At 39.1% G+C, this 27,742-nt stretch overlaps 1 protein-coding gene across 3 annotated transcripts; it reads left to right on the top strand.

Annotated features, from left to right (window-relative positions):
• CUNH8orf37 (chromosome unknown C8orf37 homolog) lies at positions 1-26,505 on the top strand. Of its 3 annotated transcripts, none has more exons than XM_032421799.1 (6): positions 3-218; positions 5,696-5,783; positions 8,777-8,841; positions 9,387-9,452; positions 19,156-19,251; positions 22,797-26,498. In XM_032421799.1, exons 1-6 carry the CDS (start codon positions 64-66, stop codon positions 22,948-22,950), a joined length of 624 nt encoding a protein of 207 aa, XP_032277690.1. In that variant the 5' UTR covers positions 3-63; the 3' UTR covers positions 22,951-26,498. The 3 variants fall into 3 exon arrangements, with proteins under 3 accessions (XP_032277691.1, XP_032277690.1, XP_032277692.1); XM_032421801.1 differs by lacking the exon at positions 3-218 and adding an exon at positions 4,751-4,860 and having other exon boundaries at positions 22,797-26,505; XM_032421800.1 differs by lacking the exon at positions 19,156-19,251 and having other exon boundaries at positions 1-218; positions 22,797-26,503.
• Positions 26,506-27,742: the final 1,237 nt, after the last annotated feature.

Genomic DNA, 27,742 nt, shown 5'->3' with positions numbered 1-27,742 from the left:
TTGCCCCTGGAAACCAACCGGCGCTGTCGCGACGGGAACGAGGGAAAGACGTAACGTTTCAAGATGGCGAAGGACTTGGACGAGCTCTTGGATGAGGTCGAGTCCAAATTTTGCAGACCCGACCCACCGAGACTGGGCATAGTGCAGCGGCCCAGAGGCTGCAGCGGCGGCATCCTCAGCAACGACCGGAACCGAGCCGAGGCGAAAGAGAATCTCAGGTTAACAGGCGGGAAGGGTGAGCTGTCCTGGTAAAGCTTGCTCCACGCCCTGAAGCCGCCCTCTGCCCACGATCTCCAGCTTCTGTCCCTAGTCGGGCCCAGATCCTCAGCTCCCCACCCCCGGGGTAGCGCACACCTCAACTCCCTGTCCAGGCGGATTTGAGCATCTCTTACCAAGGCCCAATTCGGCAACCCGGGCAAGCCCCAGTGAGCTAGCCCCGCCCGTGAGAGACCTCACCCAGTCTCTTTCACCCAGACGGAGCCCCGGGGGACCTAATGGAGGTGGGGAGAGAGAGGTGCAGCTTAGGGGCCCTCCCCTGAGCCCCGAGAGGGCCTCTCTGATCAGCTCTGTCAACCCGGGCGGTTCTCATCCCAGCCCCCCCACCCCCGTGAGGTGTTCGTTCCCAAAGAGAAACTCAGCCTATCGCCTCTGACCCAATTCCCAAGCAGAATAATCCTTGGGCCGGTTGTTGGAGAAAACGATTCCGTTCTCTTCTGTGTCATCATTAGCTATTGTTTTTTTTTTTTAACTCAGAGAATTGAATAAGATTACATTTATGATAAATGGTTAATTATTGTGAACACTGTATTAATCCAACCACCTACCTTCTCCCCGTGACCCCCAGTTAAGGTCCCAGGGAATCTCGCATCCAAATTGAAATTTGAGGAGATTTCTTAAATATTCTGGGTTTTGATCCAAAAAACTACCTTTCAAATTTGTTAATCTCTTTGATTCCGTATAATCATAAAAGGACTTCCTTTTTCCTCTCATTTTCTCCTCAATCCCAAAAGGTCAAAATTGTTGCATCAGAATGAATATTGTCCTTCAAAGTGATGACTTGGGAGCCTCTGCAGTAACTCTGTTGGAAATGTTTGTGGAATTACACAAAGGCAGCTTTGGAACAACCCAAGAAAGTCATTCTTGTCAATTTATGCCTGCATCTGTGGTTTGGTTTTGTTTGGTCTTGGTGTTCGTGGGCATGATTTCCCAGAAGTATTTACCAACAACATTGGTACCCAGTTTATCAGACTTAACCTCTAATGGCATTTGTTTATAAAAATTAACCCTTGGAAGATAAAAACATTGAGAAGATTCTGAAGTTCAGAAACGGAAGTTCTAAAAATTAGTTGAGTACTGGGCAGCATTCTAAAAATCAAGTGTAGAGCCAACTAAAATGACTACTTTGAAGGGGCTAATGCTTTCTTGACTGAATGTTTATGCAAATATCACTCTCATTAATTTGTATGTTATTGTCTGGTATGCTGGAGGTCCTTATGTACTCATTCCCAGTACATCCACCATCCCCATCCCACAGCAGTGTTACTTTGCAATTTCTTTTGTTCTTTTTATTCATTCCTTTCGGGATGGAGAGAATTTATCTAAGAGCCTTCCAAAGCCTGTTCATCTTAGGAGAACTAGTGTGCAGAGGGATAGGATGTCTTGGAGCAGGCTCCTCAAAATGGAAACGGCTGCTAAGGTGGATCCTTTTCAAGAACAGGTCCTTTTATGCCTCTCTCCATAGCCACTTATTGCACTACTGAAATCCATCCATAATGTTTCTAGCATCTCACCTCACCTTACTACATCAGATTTTTCAGTAATACATTTATAAAAGCGGTAGCAAGCCAGTACTGTTGTTATTCGTGTGTTAAAACTTTTCATTTGGTAATGTAGTTGTAAATTATGCAAAAAAACAGCAGCAAGGGCCCTAAACCTAATACCCAAATACAATCCCTACATGGTATATAATGTCAAATATAAAAATTTTATCGTGAGCCAAAATTGATATTTAAAAATTAGGAATCGATTTATATTATGAATTTATCAACAGGAGACTATCTACCAATTGTATAGCAATGCAGCTGTTATCTCTTTCCCTTATAAGAGTTAAAATACTGAAGTTGTCTATTAAATGATAGGTCTGCAAATAATAAAATAAATGACCATGCAACATCTGGATACCAGGAACAACTGCTAATGTAAGAGATCAAAACATATACAAGTTGTTGAAGTGTTCAAAATGATAAAGAGAAGTACATGATTAGTTTAAAAAAAAATGCTGTGAGTTGAACTGCAATAGGACTAAAGTGGTTCAGGATGATACAGATGGGAATATTTACAGATAATATCATAACCTCCTAGATAATAGTTATAATAATAGCCAACATTTATTGAGTCCTTTCTATATGCTAAGTGCTCTGTATGTGTTATTTCATTTACTGTCCCCAACCCTATGACGTGAATCATATTATCCCCCTTTCACTGACCAAACTAAGACTTAGTAAAAGAGTTACTTGCCCAAGGTCATATTTCCAAGTCTACTAGGATATTGTAGATCTAGATTTAAGCTTTTATATATACCTTTCACATTTAATTGTAGGTTTCAACTGTTTAATTTTTTTTATTTAGAGTATACCTTTTATTTTTGACAAAAACTATATTTTTAATCAAGATTACAATAAAAGAAGCGAAGTTGAGGGGGAAACCAATAAATGTTTATTAACCTTTGGTTAAGGTTACTGTATTGTAAGGACACCTGGCTGGCTTAGTTGGAAAAGCATGTGACTCTTGATCTCGAGGTCATGAGTTTGAGCCCCACGTTTGGTGTAGAGATTACTAAAAAAATAAACTTTAAAAAAAGATTACTGTATTATAGCATCAAAAGATTAAAAGAGGGACGCCTGGGTGGCTCAGTCGTTAAGCGTCTGCCTTCGGCTCAGGTCATGATCCCAGGGTCCTGGGATTGAGCCCGCATCAGGCTCTCTGCTTAGTGGGAAGCCTGCTTCTCCCTCTCCTCCTCCCCCTGCTTGTGTTCCCTCTCTCGCTGTCTCTCTCAAATAAATAAATAAAATCTTTTTAAAAAAGATTAAAAGAAAGTATTATACAGTCCTTTAAAATTTGTATGCAGGGGGCGGCTGGGTGGCTCAGTCGTTTAGCGTCTGCCTTCGGCTCAGGTCCTGATCCCAGGGTCCTGGGATCGAGCCCCACATCGGGCTCCCTGCTTGGCGGGAAGCCTGCTTCTCCCTCTCCCACTCCCCCTGCTTGTGTTCCCCTCTCACTATGTACCTCTCTGTCAAATAAATAAAATCTTTAAAAAAATAAAATAAAATAAAATTTGTATGCGGTCTCATTGAAATGATGGCATTTCTACAATAAAGCATAGGCAGTTGTATGCATCATGAAATTGTATAACAGACCAGAATCTTAATAAGTTTGGATCCCTAATAGTATTTATTGGTTTGATAAAGTTTGAGTGTATCTGATTCTTGAAATTGTGAAACTGCGTGAGGGACTAGAACCCAAAGAGTATGTTGTGAAAACTAAAGGAGGGGAGAATTTCTAGAGGACAACTTAGCAACCTGCTGTCATAAAAGAAATTGAAGGAATTGGTACCTAACAGTGTCAGGTATTTCTGAAAGGTTAAAGAGGATTGGAACTGAAAAGGGCCATTGAATTTAGTGATGTGGGCAGTATTGACCTTTGAGAGAAGAGTTTTACTGTAGTTGAGGGTTATAGGGGCCAGAGATAGAATATTACACCTGGAAGAAGTTATAAATAGTTGTCTAGATCTCCTTTTTACATTTAAAATATCTGAGGTTCAGAGAGATTAAAGAGTTTAAAGTAGGTCAGTAGTTCTCAACCAGTGAGGATTTTACCACTCAAGGGGCATTTGGCAATGTCTTGGCATTTTTAATTGTCACAACCGGGAAAGGGTATATATGCATGCTACTGGCATCTAGTGGGTAGAAGTTAGGGATACTGGAAAACATCGTACAATGCACAACAGCCCTACTTCTTCCACCATACACACACTAAAGAATGATGTGGCCCCAAATGTCAGTGGTTGAGAAACCCTCATCCAGATCACCATCCAATACACTTGTAAGGCAGTAGATCGACTTCAGTAGTGAGTAAGAGGGAGCAGCTCAATAGAGTTTTTTGGAGTGTTTCTTTTTTTTTTTTTTTTAAAGATTTTATTTATTTATTTGAGATAGAATGAGAGCACGAAAGGGAAGAGGGTCAGAGGAAGAAGCAGACTCCCTGCTGAGCAGGAAGCCCGATGCGGGACTCAATCCAGGGACTCGATCCAGGGACTCCAGGATCATGACCTGAGCCGAAGGCAGTCGCTTAACCAACTGAGCCACCCAGGCACCCCTGGAGTGTTTCTTAAAGGAGTAAGTCTTGTGCATACTTGTAAGACAAGAGAACAAGCCAGTACTGGGTGGAAGACTTTAAGGATAAAAGTTAGGGAGGGAGCAAATGAAGAGGCAAAGCCTGGAGGTAGATGGAATCAGACATTCGGTATTAAGCAGCACTATCTTGTTTTTCTTACATTGGGTTAATTACTCCAAGCAGTAACAAAGAAGGAGTATAATCCGCAAGAATTTTCAGAGTAAATACATTTCTAAAGTTAGAATCTGACTAAAAAACTTGTCTTCTAAAACAAATATTTTAATGGTCTAATGAAGTTATAAAGTTGATGTGAAGCATCTGTAACATATAAACTCTAAAAAGAGTTCATCTTGTTTAGTGTTAGGTGTCCGGACTGCCCTAGATTCAATTCCAAGCCTCTCCTCCCACTAGTTGTATGACCTTGGGCGAGTTTCTGAATCTCTCAGTCCCTGCTTCTTCACCTATATTGTAAGTATTCAGTAAATGTTAGCTATTAAATAGAGGTTTTGTGGAGTAACGGTTTGTATCAATAATTCTGTGATGGCTTTCCCTGCACAAAATAGAAAGGTAGTTGAGATACTCTGTCAGGTGAATATTGCTCTTTTTTTTTTTATATTGATCATTTGATTATATAACCTCCAGCTCCTGTAGTAAAAAGGTACAATTATTTGACTTACAGTGGAACTCTTAGGGAAAAAATTAGAAAAAACTCATTAAAATTATCTTTGTTTATAATTCTCAGGTTCTACTTATAATGGTACATATTTTGTGTTCTTTAAATAAGTCCAAAAAAAAATAAAAATAAAAAAAATAAATAAATAAGTCCATAATTTATAAAGTGCATGCCCAGCTTTCTCTTGAATATAATGTATAGCTTTAAATGTCTTTTTTTTTAAAGATTTTATTTATTTGACACAGAGAGAGAGACAGCTAGAGAGGGAATACAAGCAGGGGGAGCAGGAGAGGGAGAAGCAGGCTCCTGGCTGAGCAGGGGGCCCGATGCGGGGCTCGATCCCAGGACCCTGGGATCGTGACCTGAGCCGAAGGCAGACGCTTAACCGCTGAGCCACCCAGGTGCCCCCTTAAATGTCTTATTTTAAGTGTGAAATAGTAACGTATGTATGTGAATTTGTACCTGATAAACTACATCTTTGTCTCAACAGTCTTCAACTATGTCCATAGAGGGAAAATAATTAACATCACATTTATCCTTCTGTTATCAACTGTAATAATAAGCTATTTAAGCAAAATTCTTCTGATACTGACTTTATCTGTACTTAAGCTTCAGCTGTTTTGTTTTCAGATCAGCAGAAACATTTGAGAAAGAAGATGATCTTGACAGTCTTATTAATGAGATATTTGAAGAACCCAACTTTGACAAAAAAACCTTTGTAAGTTAAGTATTGTAAGTGTGCAGTAATTCTTTTTATTATTTCAAAACAAGTTTAAAATAGTCTGCAAATGTATAGAATACACAAGTATCTAGTCCTTTGAATTCTGAAAAATACAGTTGTTTTAAGGGAATTATTCCACTTAGAGTTGTAGAAGAAATAAAATATTAAAAACTCTCATGTGTTTTGCTGTTCGTTTCTTAGCAAGAATGAAAAATTAGAAAAGCTGTTAGAGCAGAAGTCAGCTCACAGATGAAGTTGGTTATTTTATTTGTATATTCTAAGAACACTTTTCTAAAAGACCAAAAACAGCTTTTATTATAGGAATATGCTTGATATCTCAGATGCAATGCCATTGCTGTTACCCATGAACCAGTGAGTAAATTGTTAGTATTTTAATGTTTAAATGCTTTTGTATCTATCAACTTTATAAAAAGCTCATAAAAGAGTGTAACAGCCAACTATATATTTACCACCCATAGTGAACATATCTTAATGTTTTGTCGTATTTGCTTCTCTGGATTTTTCTTTTAAAGAAATAGAAATTATAGATATAGTTTAAGAACTCTCCAAATCCTACTCTACTGCCTTCATTCCCAGAGGTAACCTGTCCTTTCCATCCCTTTTATTTTTTAATTATACTTTTATAATCATAAACCATTTTAACTGACAATAGTCCATTATGTGACTTACCACAGTTTATTTATCCACTTCCCTGGTAATAGACATTTAGATTGTACCCAGTTGTTGCTTTTATTTTTTTTTTTTTTTTTTAGATTTTATTTATTTATTTGACAGAGAGCACAAACAGGGAGAGTGGCAGGCAGAGGGAGAGGGAGAAGCAGGCTCCCCACAGAGCAAGGGAGGCCCAATGTGGGACTCGATCCCAGGACCCCCAGGATCATGACCTGAGCAAAAGGCAGTCGCTTAATGAACTGAGCCACCTAGATGCCCCCCAGTTGTTACTTTTAAAACAGTGTTTCATCAGATATTTTCACATGTGTTCTTTTACCTACATACAGGAGTTTCTCTAGGATGTGCAAACCTAGGGGAGGAATTGCTAGGTCATTAAGTGTGCTTTATCTTCCACTTTTCTATCCATTGCCAAAATGTTTTCCAGAGTGACTGTATCATTTCTATTCTTCTCACCAGCAGTAGATGAAAATCTGTATACTTTAATTTTTACCAGTGTGGTGGGTGTAAAATATATTTGTGAGATTTAAGAAGAGACCAAATGGAAGTCTATATTACAGAGACCACAAAGAAGAAAAAAAAAATCTAAGAATAAATATAATACCAAAGAGGTTTTTTTTGAAGGGGGAAGATTAAAGCTAGATAGACTAAAAATCACTAGGCGGTGATGGTGGTAAGGATATGCATATGAGCCACTTTTATTTTTGTCAGCCAGACTAAAAATCAAATGACTGATACAGAGCTTAAGGTCTTTATTTCTCTAAATTTAACATTTTCAGTTCATAAGCAGGTGGTAAATTAATAAGCTGATGGCCTAGTTGATTAACACATCAACATAGTAATAATGGTGTTGAATACTCTGCAAACAAGAATGCATCATAAATGCTAAATAGCAATGCTAATTTAATTAATAGAGAAGACTACATGATGTTCTTGTTATTCATGGATCATCTGAACAATTCATTATTAAGTACTACAGGGTGTGTATCTATATATGAGGCACTGTCTCTTTAGTTCAAGACATTTCAGAAGGAGAAGGAAATATTTCTCTGCTTTAGCTTTAAAATACACCAATTTGAAATAAGAATAACTCCTACAATCATGAAGAGGTAAACGTCTATGTACTTCTGTATGCTCCCTTTTTTTAGTTACTATATCCATTCTCCAGACTGCAAGGGAAAAAACAACCTGAATAAATTTCTGAAGAACAGCAGGTCTGTTTCAAACATGGACTGGGTGAGGAAAAGAGGTGTCTGTGAAGAGGTGTGCATGCCCACCTTGTCCAGACCAGATTATGCTCTTGAGAGTACTGCTTCCTCCCCCATCACTCACGCATTCATTCTGTTGAGTTTCTGAACTGCTCTCAGACCCACACAAGAGAGCCCAAGAAGGACAACAAATGCCACAGTGTGCCAGCTTCAAGCCATAAGTGGATGGTACATGAAATACTTTTCTCAAAAAAAAAGATGCACGTTATTTTTTCAGACATGCACCAAAAATTTTTCCAGTTCTGTTTAACATCAAATAAGAAAGTTAAGAGAAATTGTAAAATGAAATATTTTTGCCTCCATTAAATTTCCTCACCTACAAGGTAAGATGAAGGCATGTCTCTGCATAGTTTAAATTGCCTTTTCTCCAACTTCCTTTCCTTGGCGGTGGTCCTAGTATGTGGTTGGTTTCTGCTGTTTGGTACCATATACCAGTTAACACTTAATAAATGCTTACTAATGATGATGATGTTATGTAACCATATAGGAACTACTGTATAGTTGTGACTAGGTAGTTCTACAATTTCCTTGAATGTCTGTTGGTTGATATCATTTTATTTGATCAAAATTAATATTCCTGAAGTTACCCAGCAGTTTGGTTAGTTTATTTTTAGTTCAGGTGAGTACCATTCACAGCCTTTAAAAATGAGTCTGAGGTTTTTTTCCTCAATTGAATTTTTCCAGGATGAAGTTTTAAATAGCAGATCCTTCATATTAAATCACTGAACTTGGTATTAACTGAAGAGTTATAAAGTGACTCTAAACCTTAGCATGCTAATAATGGCAGTATATCAATTTCCTAGACTAAAAGTTAGCCGAGTAATTTACTAATTCCTCAGGGAGGTCTACTTCCCTTTTGCCTTTAAAAGGTTTTGATCATTGTTTTTATTTCAGAAACTTTAAAATGATACAGAATTTTTATTTAAGTCATTTAAAAAATATTCTTGTTATAAAATAAAGAATATTAGTTTTTATGTTAGAATTCTCTAAGTTACCCTTGGCCTTTTATTGTTTTGTTTTGTTTTTTAACAGAAATTAAAATCTAAATCTTCAGGTAACACATCTGTCAGAGCTTCCATTCAAGGCCTTGGTAAAAGGTAAGTTGAGATGGCTTTAGTGAATTACACACACTAGTGAGCAAACACCATGAGCAAAGCCTTATAGATTTTGTTACCATTTAAACAACAGTGACATTGAACAACAAAGCACTGGTTGGCTTTCAGGAGAAAGACCAATAGCAATATCTTCAGTGTTCTTATGGTCTGTGACCCCTTGGTGTAAAAGAACTTGAATGGAAGATTATTGCTGTTGTAAATAATTTTCTGCCGTATTAAAAAAAAATAAGTGTGAACAGTTTCTCAAAATTAATGTTCTGTTATACTCTTCAGTCTTTACTTTGTCCCTTATATTGTTTGGCAAACACATTTTTTGGTGACTCATTTTAACTCCTTGAGTGTTCCTGAATGTATAGGTTATATCCAATAATGCAGGGATCCTGGAATAAATGCCTCTTCTTTGAAATAATTGGCCTGCTCAGGAAAATATACAATTTGATTACAAGAATATAGAGTCAATGAGGCCAAATTAACTTCTCATATTTTTCTGTTGTAATTTTTTCCTTCCATCTATTGAACCTGTCTAGTTGCAGCCCAGTGTACCTCGGTGGAAGCACTGCTCCGTGCGGAATCGGGACACGTACTTCACAGAGGTAGGATGTCAGAAATAGATTTTCTTGAGGCTCCTGGCCAGCTCAATTAGTTAAGTGTCCAACTTGATTTTCGGCTCAGGCCATGATCTCAGGGTTGTGAGATCTGAGCCCCATGGCAGGCCCCGCTCTCAGCAGGGGTTCTGCTTGGGATTCTCTCTCTCTCTCTCTTCCTCTCCCTCTGCCCCTCCCCCTGCTTGTGTGTGTGCGCATATACACTCTCTCTTTCTCTCTCAGATAAATAAATCTTTAAAAAAAAAAGAAATAGATTATATTTCTTATTAGGTTTTTCGCAGTTGATAACCCTGTTGTTAAAATGTAGTTCTTGGCATCCATCTATGTCAAAATCAGACGTGTGTTTTATTAGCCAGTCTAAGAACACTGTACTGAAATGTTTGTTATTCTGGGCAATAGCTTTTGAAAGCTGTGATATTGGGTATATGGTGTTCATTGTGTTGATGCCCATTTCTAAGCCCCACTTGAAATGCCTGGGTCACTCCAGTGCCAGCCTGCTTTCCACAGGACGCCAAGAGAGTGAGCTTCTGCCTCGCCATTTTTGCCTTCTGGGCAGTAGAAGCCAGTGGAGAAGACAGGCGAAGCAATGTGGCCATGCAGACATGTGATGCATTACCCACCATCTCCGCCAGTATGAGAAAGCTGGGTCTTCAGTACTCAGAAAGTTCTCAAGCATAGTCGCTTGATTTTACGTATTTAAAATGTGGAAATCCTCCTTTCTTTGTCGCTTCCCCATCCCATACACCCACTATCTAACTCCTCACCCCTTTCAGGGCAGTCTTGTGGTCACGATACCACCTACTCCATACTGCTAGCATATTCCATTATCATTGTCTTAATGTGGGGAAGCAGATTGGTTTTAAGCATACCTTTCTGTTGTCCTGATGCTGTTGATTCTATTTTTGCAGAGGCCTGTTTGCCTAAATTATTATATTTTGTCTAGTTATTTCTAAAACACTTTTATATTTTCTGTTAATTTTTTAAGAAAGAGAAGAATGAGATACATGATTGCATGTTGACCATGTTTTAGGAGGAATAACGGTTATATTGAATAATAGAAGTAGGATCTGAAAAGACATTGTTGGAGGGTTGTGGTGGTGCTGGCCTAGATCCTAGGAAGCCTAGGAAGAAAGACTATGGGGCCAAAGGAAAGCTGAGAGTCTGGGGAAGCCTGTATCGGGAACAGCAGGCAGCAGACAGGCTAACAGAAGCCCACTGGGGTGCTGCCTGCTGTAAGGGCCCTAAGTAACAATTGACGGCACTTGAATCGTTGTGTGTTGAGGGCTAGCTATACAAAGAATCAGAGACACTGGGCGCCTGGGTGGCTCAGATGGTTGGGCGTCTGCCTTTGGCTCAGGTCATGATCCCGGGGTCCCGGGATCGAGTCCCGCATCGGGCTCCCTGCTAGGCGGGGAGCCTGCTTCTCCCTCTGCCTCTGCCTCTCTCTCTCTCTCTCTCTGACTCTCATGAATAAATAAATAAAAAAAAAAAAAAAAAAACAAAGAATCAGAGACACAAACTGGCCCTTAGAGAAGAGTATAGTCAGGTTGCTGTCAATCCTGACTTACCGGGTGGAGTCACTGGGACTTGTCTCCATGTTTCCAGACCATACCCCCTCCAGTCCCAGGTTCTTTCCAATCACCTAGGAACTGCACCAGTTTCCCTGTTACCATCCACTTCCTCTCTCGCTTCACTCACATACAGCATGAAGGATAATATCCCTAACTTATTCTTCTGAGCACATCTCCCCTATTCAGAGGGAAAATGAGAGTTGCTATTTGTCTCACATTAACTCTAGGGTTATTTGCTTTACCAAATTGCGTTCTTTCTCTTCTTGGTCCCTTCACCTCCAGTGAGAACCCAGGTCAGATAGTCCACTTCCAACTAGAACATTTGCTATCCCCTGCTTTCCACTTACATCTTTCTGCTTCTGAGTATTTTTACATTTATTCCCTGTCTGGAATGACCCTCCTCTCTAATGTGTGTCCTCACTGTCTTATCTGCTTATCTACAAATTTATTTTGTCATTCTGTTTCTGCTTCTTTTTTCTTTTCTTTTTATAATATTCATTGAATGCCCGGCATGTCGTAGGCCCTGCGCTAAATACTAGATACCAAAAATAAATAAATGAATAAATAAAACCCTAGCCAGGAGAGGAGGTGGTAAAGAGGTGAATGATGACACCCTAGAGCATGAAGAGAAAGAGTTCTGATGGCAGAATGCCCAAGTTCAGATCTTTCATTGTGCCCCTTATGAGGAGATGTGAAACCTTTAGAGAAGGTATGTGTCTTCTGAAACTGGTTTCCTCACCCGTAAAAACTGAACACACTCCACGGAGATACTGGGAGGATTAAATGGAATAATACATTATAGTATGCCTGTGGTGCAAAAGACAGCGAAGATAGTTTGAGTAATAGTTTGCAGTTATTCATTTGTCTTTTCTCATCTGTCAGTGCTGCCTTCTCACTGTGTTCTCTTTCAGTGCCCGGAATCCTATATTCTCCTACTACTTTTCCATTTTATCTCAGGAAATATGTATCAGTGTTTACTTACACGGGTCTTCTAATTTTTAAAATGGTCTCAGGGCGCCTGGGTGGCGCAGTCAGGTAAGCATCTGACTCTTGATTTCTGCTTAGGTCATGATCTCAGGGTCGTGAGATCGAGCCCTGCATTGGGCTCCATGCTGGGCCAAGGAGCCTGCTTAAGATCTCTCCCTCTCCCTCTGCTCCCCACCCCCCACGTGTGCTCACTCTCTCTCAGTCTCTCTCTCAAAAAATAAAAATAATAAATAAATAAAAATGGTCTCTAAGACGATCCATTCTGGTTTACTTTCAAAGAGTAAATATTTCATGAGGATTTTCTTTTATATAGTATTTTTTACATGTACTTTGATTTGGTTCTAGCACAGAAGAATCTTGCTCCAGATGGAATTTAAGTGGACAGAAGAATGGCCTATTTTTGTTTTTGTTTTTGCTTTTTTAAGATTTTATTTATTCATCAGAGACAGAGAGAGAGGCAGAGGGAGAAGCAGGCTCCCCACTGAGCAGGGAGCCCGATGCGGGACTCGATCCCAGGACCCTGGGATCATGACCTGAGCCGAAGGCAGACGCTTAACCATCTGAGCCACCCAGGCACCCAAAAATGACCTATTTTTATAGCTTGAGGGTCCTTTCACACAATATTGATCCATGAGCATGCCAGTATCCATCAAACTCCTTCCTACTTTCTGCACAGCTACAAGATGAAGAAACACATACTGTTTGCATATATATGCATAGGTAACTGTGTATATTCACAGGTCTTTTCTTCCACCCCATTACAAAGATACCCTTATGGACCAACCTCTTCCTAACACAGATCTGCACTCACAGAAAGATAAGCCTATACTTGTTCACGTGCACGTAAAACATTTTATGTGTGAAGTACTTTATACTGTCCAGAGCACTTTTTTATATATGCTTATCGGTTTAGCTCCACAGGAAAAAAAAAAAAAAAAAGATGCAAATAGAGCAAGACTTTTTTTTTTTAAGATTTTATTTATTTATTTGATAGAGCGAGAGACAGCGAGAGAGGGAATACAAGCAGGGGGAGTGGGAGAGGGAGAAGCAGGCCTCCCACTGAGCAGGGAGCCCGATGTGGGGCTTGATCCCAGGACTCTGGGATCATGACCTGAGCCGAAGGCAGACGCTTAATGACTGAGCCACCCAGGTGCCCCTTGGAGCAAGACTTTTTAACCCCATTTTATAAATGAGGAAATTGAGACACTGGTGTTAAATTCACTGAACACATATTAATTAACCACCTGCTTGCTAGGTCCTACATAATACATAATGTGAAGGGAAAGTGCAGGGTACGATAAGCATAGATAATTAGCACCCCAGCTAATATGAAGGGCTAGAGAATGCTTTCCCAACCAAATAACATTTAATCAGATTACAGTATGAAAAATGAGTTAGCAAAGAGAGGAGACCATTAGAGCCAGAGGGCACACAGTGTTAGATGATCCCTGAGCTGGAGTAGCAGAGGGCAGCCAGATGAGCTGCAGCATAGTGAGTGGGGGAACGAATGGCTCTTGATGGGGCCGGAGAGGTAGTAGAGGCACATTTGGTTTGGGGTCCTGTAGTCCTCTGGAGGATTTTAGGAAAAGTGTGTCATATGCAGTGGAAGCCTGTAGTTGTTTTGGGCGGGTGTTTTGGTTTTTGTTTTTGGCAGATGGGGTGACAGTCGTATTTGTGTTTCTAAAGAAAGTCATTTTGGCTGCTGAATGGAAAATGGTTTGGAAGTTGGAGGGGCAAGACAGGAGAGGACACAGGGAGAACAGTCAGCAGGTAGTAGTTACAGTGCTCCAGGAAAGAGACGGGGATGGTAGCTGTGACCTGAGTAGTGACAGTAGCTGTAGGGAAAAGGTGTCATATTTGTGCCATTTAGAATCTAGAATTGACAGAACTCAGTGTTTAAATGGCTATGGGAAGTAAAAGAGAATGTTCTCAAGAATGACTTCCAAGTAATGTGCCTTGCCAAAATCACAGAAGTTATTACAAACCAAGGACTCAAATATGTAACTTGTTCCTGGTCCATTATCCTTTCTAGTATACCAATTTACAGAAGGCCATGTAACATATGCAAGAGGGAAGAAACTTAGCTGTTTTTGCTATTGTGGCTACTGTTATTTTCCAACTGTCCAAACAGCAAGGCTTCCTAGGCCACTGTGTAGATCTGACAGGATTTAACTGAGAACCAGAGTCTGGGCAGAAGACTATATTGGGCTGTATTTTGGGCATTCCCATCAGGAACACCTTAAAAATGGTAAAAAGTTGTTATGTATTAGCTGGACAAAAGGACAGAGCTGTTGGTGACACGTTTATATTTGTATTCCTCCACATCTTGGAAGAAGAATCCTGACAATTTATCTTTCATTAGAATCATGCCCTTTTTTAGACATCCTCTTATATGTATATAGTTATGGAAGAGAAATATATTTAAGCCCTGAAAATAAGCACTAATTTACATGCCCAGGGCGTAAAGGAAATTGAGTCTATTCTGCCTATTTTCCATGTGTTTTATTTGTTTGATTTCTAGATAAAGCTCTGGTTTGGGAGTACTGCTGAATGATTTTAGAGTGTAAAGATTTGAGTCTTTTACCCAGTTGGTGGAAAGGAGAAAGAGTAGTAGCAGGAAGCATGGTGGCATTGATAAGTATAGATAAAATCAAGGCATTATTTTCAAGCCAAATCGAATTTTACTCTCCTATTTTTTAAACTACTTGTAAGACTGGATTATTCCATAGACTGCTACTAATTATGATCCAATAGAGTGAATCGTAGCAGCAGAATGATTTCTTAGCTGCAAGTTAGTTTTATTTTTCTCACAGGGCAGTGTTTGTAGGAAAATGTGGTAGTGTGAATAGATTTGAATAAACTACTAAATTTTAAATTAAATTAAAAAGCTGTATTTAACATTACGGTTGAGATTTTACACATACACAACGTCAGGAAATTCTAAATTATAGTTCCCACAACAGCAATAATTTAGCCAAATTGCACATATGTATTAAGGCATTAAAGTTAACACTCTGTGCAATCATGTAATAAACTACATATGCATAAGAAAGCAAGTTATGGCAGCTTTGGGAACCATCATTTTGCATTTCCTGACTTGTACATTCAAAATCCAAGTTCAAATGTGTACAAATGTAATTGTGTTGAATTGCCATATGTACAAATACAACTCTATAAATTGCTAACAGTTTGAAAGAAAATATGGAATTGTTTATGAAACTGGTATAGATTTTGAGTGCTTAGTTATTTTTATGATTAATAATAATTTTTAAAATAAAAAGCATTTATTTTCAAAGAAATTTTCAGGCCAAAAAATACTTGCAATTTTGAAGTTACCATATCTGAATTTTAGAGGGAAATAAGTGGAAAACCATCTAATGATGGGGTTTTTAAATTATTTTTTATTGCAGAAGTATTGAATGCTTATTTTAAAAATAAAACAATTTAAAAATGTATAAAGAAAAAGATAATAATCTTCTCTCCTCCATTCCCACTACCCCTGAGGCAGCCAGTGTTAACTGTATAGTATATAGCCTTCCACATTTTTCCCCATGTTCTTACAAACTTACAAACACCTATACAGGAAATTTTTTTGGTTGTTTTTAACAAAAATAGGCTCCTGCTATATATGTTAACTGTACCTTGCTTTGGACATCCCTCTAGGTCAGTAGATAAATCTAATTCTCTTTATTGGCTACCTAATATTCCATATATATTGCATATTATTCAGTCTTTTCCCTTTATAATAGGTATCCAAGTGGTATCCTGGTTTTTGCCACTTTAGCAATTTTGCAGTGCAGTAAAAATTCTTGAGATAAATGGCTTATAGACTGATGTGTTTGGGTTTTTTTAAGATTTTATTTATTTATTCATGAGAGACACAGAGAGAAAGAGACAGACAGAGGGAGAAGCAGGCTCCCAAGGAGCAGGGAGCCCGATGCAGGACTCGATCCCAGGATCCTGGGATCATGACCTGAGCCGAAGGCAGACGCTTAACCATCTGAGCCACCCAGGTGCCCTGATGTTTTCATTTATATGTAATAGGTTCCCAAAAATGGGGTTGCTAGAGCAACAGCTAAGGATAATTTTAATTTTAAAATAGTGCTAAGGTTTTTCCCAAAAGGTTATAGGAATTCACATACCCACCAGGAATGTCTGAGAGTGCTAATTTTTGCTAACTTAATTGGTTAAAACATTTATTTCGTGGTTGCTTTAAATTTTAATTATGTTTTATTTTAACTAACAAACCCTGTGCCAGGCACTGTTACAAGCACTTTACCAACGTTAACTTATTAGTTCTGCATAACAATTCTATGAGGTATATAAGTATTATTATTACCCATTTTACAGATGGGGAAAATGAGTCACAGCGAAGTTATTTGACTATAGTTACACAGCTGGTAAATAGTTGGAATACATTTGAACCTAGGCAATCTGTCTCCACAGTATGTGCTCTTAACTACTATTCTGTGATGCCTGTATTAGAGAGATCTAATATATTTTTAAGTTTTGTTGTTATTTGTAAGCACTCCTTGTATAGTGTAAGTATTTGACCGTGTGTTGAAAACATTTTCTTCCACTCTATCACTGACTGGTCATTTCTCTTTATTTTTGGTATCTTAAAATCTCTTTTTTTTTTTTTTAAGATTTTATTTATTTATTTGACAGAGAGAGACACAGCAAGAGAGGGAACACAAGCAGGGGAGTGGGAGAGGGAGAAGCAGGCTTCCTGCAGAGCAGGGAGCCCAGTGCGGGGCTTGATCCCAGGACCCTGGGACCATGACCTGAGCCGAAGGCAGACCCTTAACGACTGAGCCACCCAGGCGCCCCAGTATCTTAAAATCTCTTATTGGGGCCGCTGGGTGGCTCAGTTAAGCATCTGACTCCTCGTTTCAGCTCAGGTCATGATTTCATGGTTCGTGAAATTGAGCGCCACATCAGGCTGTGCACTCAGTGGGGAATCTGCTTGAAGGTTTTCTGCCCCTACTACCCCTACATGCGTGTGCACAGGTGCACACTCTCTCTGAAATAAATCTTTAAAAAAAAGTCCCTTCTTCCTTTTAATTTTTAGATAGTCAGATGTGTATCTATATTGATTCTAGTTTTTAAATACTTCAGACAATGGAAGAAGTTTCTTCTTTTTAAAGTAAATCACAATTATTATATAAATCAAATTGTTTGCAACAGCAGTTCGTAAGTATTTCCATATATTGTTATTTTACTCCTAAATTTACTATGTAGCATATGAGTTTTGAGAATTGCGTGGCATTTCATTTCCTCACATATTCAATAAGGACCTATTACGTGCTAAGTGTCATTCCAGTACTTCTACCCCTTTCTCCTGTATCATCAGTGTTTTGCTTTTCACTGCAGCTTTGCCATCAACATAAAAATATGCTTTTTTTCCCTCCCTTCTTAAATATAATCTTCTCCTAACCCCTGTTCTTAACCACCTCTCACTCCATTTAAAGAACCTGCTCAGATGTACGTACCTTCTCAGTGAGGCCTGTGCAGACTACTCTACCTAATGAATTGCAATCCACTCTTTCCCGATACTCCCGATTTTATTTACTCTACTTATCATTTCAAAAATTGGAAGCACTTTTCAGCTTCTTTTTTTATTTATTTTTTTTTTTTTTTTAAAGATTTTATTTATTTGACAGAGAGAGAGACAGCGAGAGAGGGAACACAAGCAGGGGGAGCAGGAGAGGAAGAAGCAGGCTTCCCGCGGAGCAGGGAGCCCGATGCGGGGCTGGATCCCAGAACCCTGGGATCATGACCTGAGCCGAAGGCAGACGCTTAACGACTGAGCCACCCAAGCACCCCCACCTTCTTTTTTTTAAAGATTTTATTTATTTATTTGAGAGAGAGAGAGTGAGCACAAGGAGGGGGAGCAGCAGGCCGAGGGAGAGGAAGAAGCAGGCTCCCCGCTGAGCAGGGAGCCCCATGTGGGACTCGATCCCAGGATCCTGGGATCATGACCTGAGCTGAAGGCAGACGCTTAACCAACTGAGCCACCCAGGCGCCCCACTTTTCACCTTCTTTTTTTTTTTTTAAAGATTTTATTTATTTATTTGACAGAGAAAGACACAGTGAGAGAGGAACACAAGCAGGGGGAGTGGGAGAGGGAGAAGCAGGCCTCCCGCTGAGCAGGGAGCCCAATGCAGGCCCGATCCCAGGACCCTGGGATCATGACCTGAGCCAAAGGCAGATGCTTAACACCTGAGCCACCCAGGCGCCCCACACTTTTCACCTTCTAACAAACTATATAATTTAGTTATTATGAGGATTATTTCTTCTCTCACTAGAGTATAAGCTCCATGAGGACAGAAACTCACCAGCACATAGTATGCTTTCAGGAAATATCTTTTAAGTGAGTGAATGAATGCATTAATGCCATATACTGGGGAAGCAGAAGCAAATAAGATATTGTCCCAGTATTTAAGTAGCTTATGCGGAAACAGTTTGATTTCCATATGATGTGGCAAATTCTGTGATAGAGGCACCCCTGAAATTTTCAATAGGAAGGGAAGCAACTTAAAGAAGTTATCTTGGGGCGCCTGGGTGCCTCAGTTGTTAAGCGTCTGCCTTCGGCTCAGGTCCTGATCCCGGGGTCCTGGGATCGAGCCCCGCATCGGGCTCCCTGCTCGGCGGGAAGCCTGCTTCTCCCTCTCCCACTCCCCCTGCTTGTGTTCCCTCTCTCGCTGTGTCTCTGTCAAATAAATAAATAAAATCTTTAAAAAAAAAAAAAAGTTATCTTAAGTGAACATCTCCCTCAGACCCAATTTGAAAACCATTGAACTAAAAGATCTGCACATCCCTTTGTTTTATATCTATACGATATGCATGTGTGCATATGTGTATATATACATATCAGTGTGTAAAATCTTAGTAAAATAGGAAGCTTTATACAAAAATTTAACCTGAAAGTTTGTGCAGAAATTTAACCTGAAAATTTTTACCTAAAGATATATAATCCTTTCATACAAAAATGTTTAATCACATTAACCTTTACTTTTCTGTCGTTTATTCAGTAATCTGTACTATGTGGTGTATCCTATGAATACATCACCAGATTTCCATATTTAAACATACCAGTAATCTTTAATGTACTGTTGTTTTTCTCTGAACAGAGCATGTGATCATCTGCGTTGTATAGCATGTGATTTCTGGGTAGTAAGCTACGACGACTATATGTGGGACAAATCATGTGATTATCTGTTTTTCAGGTATGTTTCCAAAGAACTTCACCCTATGAAAAAACGTACCAAGCAATAACTTTATATTTCTTATTTTGCTATAACGTCTCTTGGTGGACTTGGCAAGATCATGTGGCCTCCACCTCTTGCATATTTCTGTCATCTCCTCTTCTCCATCTGTCTGCTGTCAGCCTGTGAGGATATGTGACTTCCAGACAGGAGTATAGTAATAGCCTTCTCACTGATTTTTCAGCCTACAGTCACTTCTTTCAGACCACCCTTTCCTTGCTGAGAATTAACGCATAACTCTGTGTGTGCCGTGCTCTTGCCCAAAACTCTTCTGCATGTGGAGTCGTGTCCAAGTTCCTTAGTGCAGCATTCAAGACCCTTCACCATCCAGCCCCCATCTGTCTGTCACCCAGCGTGTCCTTCTGCAGTTTACTTTTTTTTTTAATGTAGTTAGTCACCATGCATTACATCATTAGTTTTTGATGTAGGGTTCCATGATTCATTATTTGCATATAACACCCAGTGCTCCATGCAGTACGTGCCCTCTTTAATACCCATCAGCAGGCTAACCCATCCCCCCACCCCCCTCCCCTCTAGAGCCCTCAGTTTGTTTCTCAGAGTGCATAGTCTCTCATAGTTCGTCTCCCCCTCCGATTCCCCCCCTTCATTCATCTTCACAAGATTATAGCTGCATCCGAGTACTCAGTACTGCCGCCATTCCCTGTGATAATGCAGGCTCTTCCCTTCCTGGTGCAGCCTTCCCACCATCCCACCCTTTATTTACCTAAACCTGACCTGTCCCTAAGGGTACAGTTCATTGCACATCCTTCATGATTCCCTCACCACTCCATCAACTTGGAAGTAAATCCATCTTTTCCTATGTGTCCACAGCACTTTGTACCTATTCTAGCACTCCCTGGAATAGAAGATTGAAAATCTTCGGTTGGTATACGTCTGCCTCCCTCCTTGGGGTCAGGATAGTGTCTGACTCATGTTTCTGCAGTTTATACATTCTTATACACTTAAGCCATAACTACTGTTTTTAAGATATTGTAAGTTATAAAAATGTATCTGAATTATACATCACGTGGGGCACCTGGGTGGCTCAGTTGGTTAAGCATCTGACCCTTGATTTCAGCTCAGATCTTGATCTCAGGGTCCTAAGTTCAAGCCCCGCGTTGGGCTCTGTGCTGGGCGTGGAGCCTGCTTAACAAACTAAATAAATAAATAAATAAATAAATAAATAAATAAATAAATAAATAAAATTAGGCTGTGAATTATACATTACATTTTCAAATAAAAATTAAGCACTAAAAATTAATGAAGTGCATACATCATGCATTTTTATCCGCCACCCCAAACCTGGGCCTAAACAAGAATTATATTTTCTGACACAAGTAATCAGAATATATTCTATCTCTCTCTAATAAAGAAAAAGGTGAGAGTCTTTCTTCCACACCTCTTCTGGCAGCCATTCTCCTGTAAATCCATAGGAGTCTCCTTTACTTGAATTGTTTTTTAAACTCTTCCACATCAAACCAGTGTGAAAATCTTATGAAAACTTTGAATCCTCTCTGCACGTACACAAAAATTCAAATACGCAAATTCAGAGAAAAATTACAATTTGAGAGGTTTCACGTTTCCCAACCCAAATTAAGCCTAGTGCAGTCCCAAAATCCCTGATCAGGTTAGCCCACTTTTAATCCCAGAGTTGGAAAAGTTAACTTTTAATTTCAGGTATGTTTTGCCATTTCTGACTTTTCTCAGTCCTCTGCTCTGGTTAATGTAATGAGTGGTCAGTAACCCCCTATGTCACCAATATGAACCATCAATTTTTAGAAAACTAGTATAGTTTTCTATAGAATGCATGTAATGTCAATGCTGTAGTGAGCTCTCTGTGACTGGGTTGAAGGAGGTAAAATAGTGATGTATTCAGGGGAAAGCTAGGAAATGGAAGATTTTCACATCTGATAGCATGGCTGTGTGAATTAGGTTGTGAGCTGCTGAAAGTAAAGGAGTGGGGAGAAGATGAAACACTTGAGGAGGGTGGGGAGTAATAGCCGAAGGAAAGTACAAGTAGGTGGTCACCAAAGAAGGCAAGTCAAAAGACTTGCAGGGTGCCATTAATTGCCTGGCAGAACATGGGGAGCCATTTATTTTTAGTGGTATCAGTCTGCACATAGGCTTGTTTTATTGTCCTTATCTTATAAATGAGGGAAATGTGTATCCTAGCTTTGACAAGTTCTAGAATTTTCAAAAAGAAGTATAAGCTATACTTGATCATCCTGCCATAGTAGCTAAATAAGTTGCTTTTATTTTCCTACTAAATCATTTTGTTTATGGAAAATTATTTTTCTAAGCTTTTAAGATATGTGCTTCCTAAAAACAATTCGAAATGCATTAATTAGTTTCCTGGCTATTCATGATTCCTACTCATAAAATCTCTAAGGATTCAGTCAAGTATCAAATGTTAAATCTGTCACGATATATTGCAGATTGAATAAAGAACATTTAGTATTCATTTTGTGGGGTTTTTTTCTTTCTGATAAAGCTTAGATGATCCATCTCTTCCCCTGGTTTACTGAAATCAAACAGTTGGCCTGGAAAATCTAGGTTTTGTTAGGCTCAAACCTAAATTATGCCTTATTTTGTACAATACAGTACTGAGTGTGGTGCCCATCAGCCACCAGAGGGCACTTTGTAGCCTGCCTTCTGTTGCAGTGACAGCACTTTGTGTCTCTTTTTTTAATATTCATACTGTATTTCATCATTTTGCGTTGTATTTATTCATCATTTCATTTTGAATTTTTCACTTTTTTTCCTGTCACAGAATAGTTACATAAATTCAGTTCATGGATTATCATGAAAATCATAATTGATTTTCAGTTCATTAAACTTAAATTAACTTCTGTAGTCTTTTTTTGTAGTAGCATCAAGTCAGATGGTTATCATTTTTTATGATGTCCTGCCCATTGATTTAATTATTTTAACATTATTGACATTTAACGCAGGATAGACGTTTATTCTGTTGCTAATAGTATATCTTGCCAATAAGTATATCATTGAAACAAATGAAAGATACAATATTAGTTCAACAAATAGAAATAACAGGCACTTTTTCTCTAATGAAAAATGCTATAGTTAACCCATCAGAAGCCTATTTATGCCTCTTATACGCCCTCCATTGGCCATATTGCGGGCTTTTAGAATATGGTATAGGTGAGTATCTGAGGTAGGAAATGTACCACCATACCTCTCACTCTCTTCTCATATCGTGTCATCTCTGACAGGACAAATCAGTAATTCTTCATTCAGCCTTTTAGTTCATTGTGTTCTATTACGACAGCTTTAATAAACAGGCCTAGAGGATTGCCATTCAAAAGCACTGGATACCAAGGAAATACCATCAGAAAGAACACAGAAGCCTATCTTCTGTTGTTTGGGTGAGAAAACCAAGGTTGTTTAGTGTTCAGATGTTGTAAAGATAGGAAAATAAAGCAATGAGAACTTTTTTTTTTTAAGTCATTCAGCTCTGAGCAAAGCCACTCTTCATTTTTTATTAACAGGAACAACATGCCAGAGTTCCACAAGTTAAGAACAAAGTTGGTAAAGAAGAAAGGAACACGGGCATATGCCTGCCAGTGTAGCTGGAGAACTATTGAAGATCTGACTGACCTTCAGACCGATCATCAGCTTCGTTGGGTTTGTGGTAAACATTAAGAATGCAGACTTTTCGTATTCAGACAAATGTATACAATGAGAGCAGTCTCCAGTAATTATCAACATATTTAGAAAGAGGTACGAAGCAGTATCATGCCCTTTGGAAAAAGACAGGAAATTTCATTTAATGACTATATAGTATAGATTTTCAAAGACCTAATGGACTTGAGAAGATAATGTGCTTTAACATTTTGGAATTATCTCTTTTTGATGTATGGGCATTTCACTTAGTAAGTAAGGTAGCAAGTTATCCTAATTCTTTGCTAGCCTATCTCCTGTTAAATGGAAGTTTTATTATGGAGTTTCATACAAATATATAGCCATTCATTAGCAACTGCAATATTAGTCACTGCTAATACACTTAGCTAAATATTCCTCATTTACAACATTTAAAGGGGATAAAGCCAGCCAGTGCAGAGAGGTCACTCCTGCATCTCCTCTGGTCAGATCTGTTGTTGCCAAAGATCAGAATTTAGACATGGCAGAAACCATGTGAGCAGTGGCTAACTGAAGGATTTGGGGAGCACAGGTTTATTGTAAATGAAAACACTGCCTGTATTGACCTTACCTCAGTAACTCCAAATGATATTATGCACAATAATGATAAGTATATATTCTAGTTTTAGCTTATTTCTTCTCCTTATGTTCATTTAGATATCAAAAGTTAGTTTGCTAGTTTAGTAAGTATTCATTTATATATAAAAAAATTTGTTGGTGTACCTATAATCATAAGGAAAAATCCTAATATAGATAGATCATTATTGGATTTTTTCCAAGTAGTTCTCTAGCCTTCAGTGGCTAAAATCCCATCAAGTGAACAGCAAGTAAAATATTTTCTCAGGCAGCCTGTTGATTTTCTGGTAGGATCAGGTTGACATGTTGATTGTTAGACGAGTGCATGAGAAAAGAAATAAAGCATAGTGGAACCAACAGGTAATCTGTTGTGCTCCTCCTTGACATCTCTGAGGCTGGAGGAACCCTACAATAGCAGCACATTCAGGAAATCAGTTACCTCAAAATTATCAGTTCCCAGCACCATGGAAAAATTCTGGGGGCTTTCCAATCTGCCATAAGCTCTTTATTGCATGTGTCTAAGATATAGTTCAAATGTATGACACAAGGCATGCTGAAAGGGAGTAATTGAAGTGAAGTTGTGATTGCTTAGTCTTATGCTGAATCCATTCCAGTCACACCACTTAAGTAAGAAGAAAGACCGGCCATTAAAATCCTTTTCCTAGGCGTGACACATTTGCTTACCTGTAAAACTGACTCTAGTAAGTCTAGCATTGCAACAAAACCCATAGTGAACTCACAGTGGCAGATGCTTACATTTTTGTATTGACAATGTTTACAGATTTTATCTTTGAATAAAAATTTTTTACTCCCTAAAATTTTATCTCTGTGTAATTGTATGAGAAACAAGGGGATTTGATTGAGAGACCATTAGGCACAATGGTGATGTTTTCTCTTTATTCAAATGAGCAAATTTACTAAATCATTAATTTGAAAATATGTTTTTCTCTTTTATTATTTCATTACTATCCTATATCTTGGATACATTGCTCATGTTTGGCATTCCATAACATAATTCCCCAGTGTCAGAAATGTACATATGAGTTCACATTTTTGTTAGCAATTTACTTTATAAGCTTTTTAATATTGTATAATTTTTAATCTAAAATGTAGAAAGAATATTATGTTTATATACAAATGGATAAATTATTACCAGTGGAAATTTAAGCCAAAATGAAACTATTTTAGTAACAATGCAGAAGAAAATCATAGTTTCTGATGAACTATAATTTTAAAATGTAAAGTCTATAAAACTTTCAAGAGGTTTTGCCTATTTGTTTTTAATATTTATAATAATTTTCTACTTTAGCAATTATCTATTTTTTGTCAAGCCAGGTAGCTACTTTCTTTGAACTGTATTATACTCTCAGACCCTTATCCTGCCTAGAAATGAATAAGTAATAAATAGCTTTATTCTGTATTTAGTTACTTTTTTATTTTTATAGTAAAATATTCTTATGGGGATTAGTTTGAAATAATTTTGGTAATTTCTTTTAAAATGTCAACAAAAGAGTTTCAGACCATCCAGTTGAACAGAGAATTTATTTATTTACATTGGAGAGGAGAAACATGCCGTAAGTTTAAATGTGCGTGTACATGCATGTATAAAAGAGCATTGGTGTTTTTTTCCAAATGTATAAAGAGTTTTATTTCACAAGACCAATTTTCTTCTGTTTCATATGTCAATAATCTCCACATTTTGACTATAAGAACTTCTGCTTCTTTATCAAGTACCATGGCAACATCATCTAAAATTATTTGAAGTGAACTGTGAGCCATAACCTTAGAACACATGAAATGAATGAATGTACCTCCTTTTTCACCTGTGTATTCTCTGATTTTCTTATTAATCCATGTTCTAGTCCATCATTCTGTCAATAGACCAATGCAAGAGATAAGCAAAGAGCTTGGGTTTGGCTGTAGGGATTTTCTCAATGAGACTCTTAACGTGTTTATGCTTCTCTTCAGTGTTTACAGTGCCTTTGGCAGCGTTTTTATCATCCTCACAGTAATCCAGGGGAATCAGTTTCCTCTTTCATGGTGTATCATCACTGCTTCATCCTCACATTTGTTAAAAACACTATCTACCGGAAGTTTCTTTCCCTTCACAGAATGAGGCTGACCAGGACTGTTGGAAGCACCCCATTTAAGACTTAGTGCTATTTTTGGTATCTGTGCTTCAGGTTGTTGTTGGTCTGGAGAATTTTCATGAGGAATAATAATACCACAGGGAGACTCTTCCCCAAGAGCGTTGGGGGTTGCATTGCCACCGGCAGAGGACACGGATGGGGCAGAGCCGATGGCCTCAGAGTTGGTTTGAGACAGGCCTTCGCTCTGGCTCTTCCTCTTCCATGGGTTCCTCTCATTTTTCTTGCTTTTCTTCTTCCTCATCCTCTGGTTCTGGTTCTTGCTTTACATGTACTTGTCTGCATCCTCTCAGCCTCTTGTTCCAGCCTCTGGAGCTCTGCATCTGGATCCAGAAGTGCTACCTGATCTCTAGTTCTTCCTTCTCTCTCCTCAGTCCCATTCATCTGCTTCCATTTCCTTTTCCCTATCATGCCCCCTTTGCTGAAGAACACTTCCTCTGTGATATTTGGGGTCATCTATGTCTTCATAATCTAAGAATTATTTTAGTCATTTAGCTTCTTTTGCCATTTCTCTTCTCTCTTCTCTTTCAGCCTCTTTCTCATACTCCCAAGTTTTCTTCTGGTCTCTGCTTTCCCAGTTCTGAAGGCACTCTTGGTAAGAAGCTTCTTTCTCTCAGAGTTTTCGTTCAGGTTTTCTTTGTTCATCTGTATCTTCTTCATCCTCTTCATAGTCCTGCTTCTTGTCTTCTCTGCCCCCCATTCACATTCTTTCTTGTCCTCATTCCCTTTCATGATCTCTGCTCTTTCCTCTCAATCAACTGCCATCCTTATTCCGATTTGAGCTCCTTTCCCAATAGCAGTCATGATCCCTGTCCCATTGCCCTTCTTGCTCCCATTCCTTCTTTGGTTCATGTTCTCTCCCTTTCCCATTCCCATTCTCACCTTTCTTGTTCCCATTTCCATCCCTTCTCTCTTCCTCTCTGTCCTTAATCAATATCCTGTCTCTTTTTCCATTTCCTTGTTGCCTTTCTCCCAGTTTCTTGTGTGTGTCTCTGAATTTCCTGATTTCTCGGGATATCAGGTCTCTTTTGTGTTCTTCCATTTCTATAGCCATTATATCCTCCTTAGTGGTAAGTGGATAATTGATCAGTGGAGCCACTAGAAGTGTGTGGAAACTGTCCTCCTTCTTTTCTCCTTCTTCCTGGGGTGAGAGTCAGATTCTTGTGAGGGGGGCATTGAGTCCACTGGAGTATTCATGTATTAAAATTTCAAAGGCTCCTTTGATCATCTGATCTCTTTTGTTTCTTCTTCTGAGGCTTCTTATCATTAGTGACAGTTCCTGGCCTGGCATTCCCATTAGAAGCTTTCTTCTTTTCTTTCCAAATTCACCCAGTTGTGCCTTTGTCCTTGCATCAACTTTAACAAGTAGCTTCTGCTCTCCAATCTTCAGGTCGTGCCATAACCTGAGTGCACAGGGGTAAATTCAGGCTCCTTGTACCCATAGAATCCGAAGGCTTGAAGTTTTCCAGATGCACCTTGTACTCTTCCAGCTCAAAACCAAGCCACATTTAGCAAGGAGTTATCTTATAAGCATGTCTGAAGCTTTCTCAGAAATGTCACCGACAAAAGTAGTGTTAGGACAACAATTTTCATCATTTTCCTTAGTCTTTAAGGCTGGATGATTCTTTCTTGTTCCCAGATGCTTTCCAACCATAGACACAGTGGCTGCTAAGACGGGTGGAGCGGCAGCCGTAATGCTCCTTGGTACAGGAGTCGCTGAGGCCCCTACAGGCACAGGTGGAGGCGAGTCAGGAAACCATGGGGGTCAGATCCCTGATGGGAGTGCTGGGATTCCCGTGGGAGAGGGCTTCAAATGAGGGAGGAAAGACATTCATAGGCAGCAGTCTGCCACCGAGGCAATGGTACCGTCTTCTCAGCTTCTGGGCTCCGGGTTATGAGTGGGCTCCACTGGTTCCAGGTTTCTGCGTGCGGCTTACCAGGGGACTAGTTCCAAAGTGCCTCCTCACGCAGCCTGCAAACACAAGCACACTGTGCGGGGAGCTTCTGGAGCATTGCTGTTCAAAGGAGCAAGTCCAAGTGCAGGAAGAATGAGCCCTGGAGATATGGCGGTT

This window comes from Phoca vitulina, unplaced genomic scaffold, assembly GCF_004348235.1.
Source record: "Phoca vitulina isolate PV1807 unplaced genomic scaffold, GSC_HSeal_1.0 scaffold25, whole genome shotgun sequence".
Lineage (NCBI taxonomy): Eukaryota > Metazoa > Chordata > Mammalia > Carnivora > Phocidae > Phoca > Phoca vitulina.
Note: the sequence above shows the minus strand (reverse complement) of the source record. Positions and strands in the feature narration are given on the sequence as shown.

Coding starts and splice junctions, on each gene's coding strand:
- CUNH8orf37 (XM_032421799.1), top strand. CDS start 64: ATGGCGAAGGACTTGGACGAGCTCTTGGATGAGGTCGAGTCCAAATTT. Junction 219..5,695: donor GAGGCGAAAGAGAATCTCAG/GTTAACAGGCGG, acceptor TTTTGTTTTCAG/ATCAGCAGAAACATTTGAGA. Junction 5,784..8,776: donor ACTTTGACAAAAAAACCTTT/GTAAGTTAAGTA, acceptor GTTTTTTAACAG/AAATTAAAATCTAAATCTTC.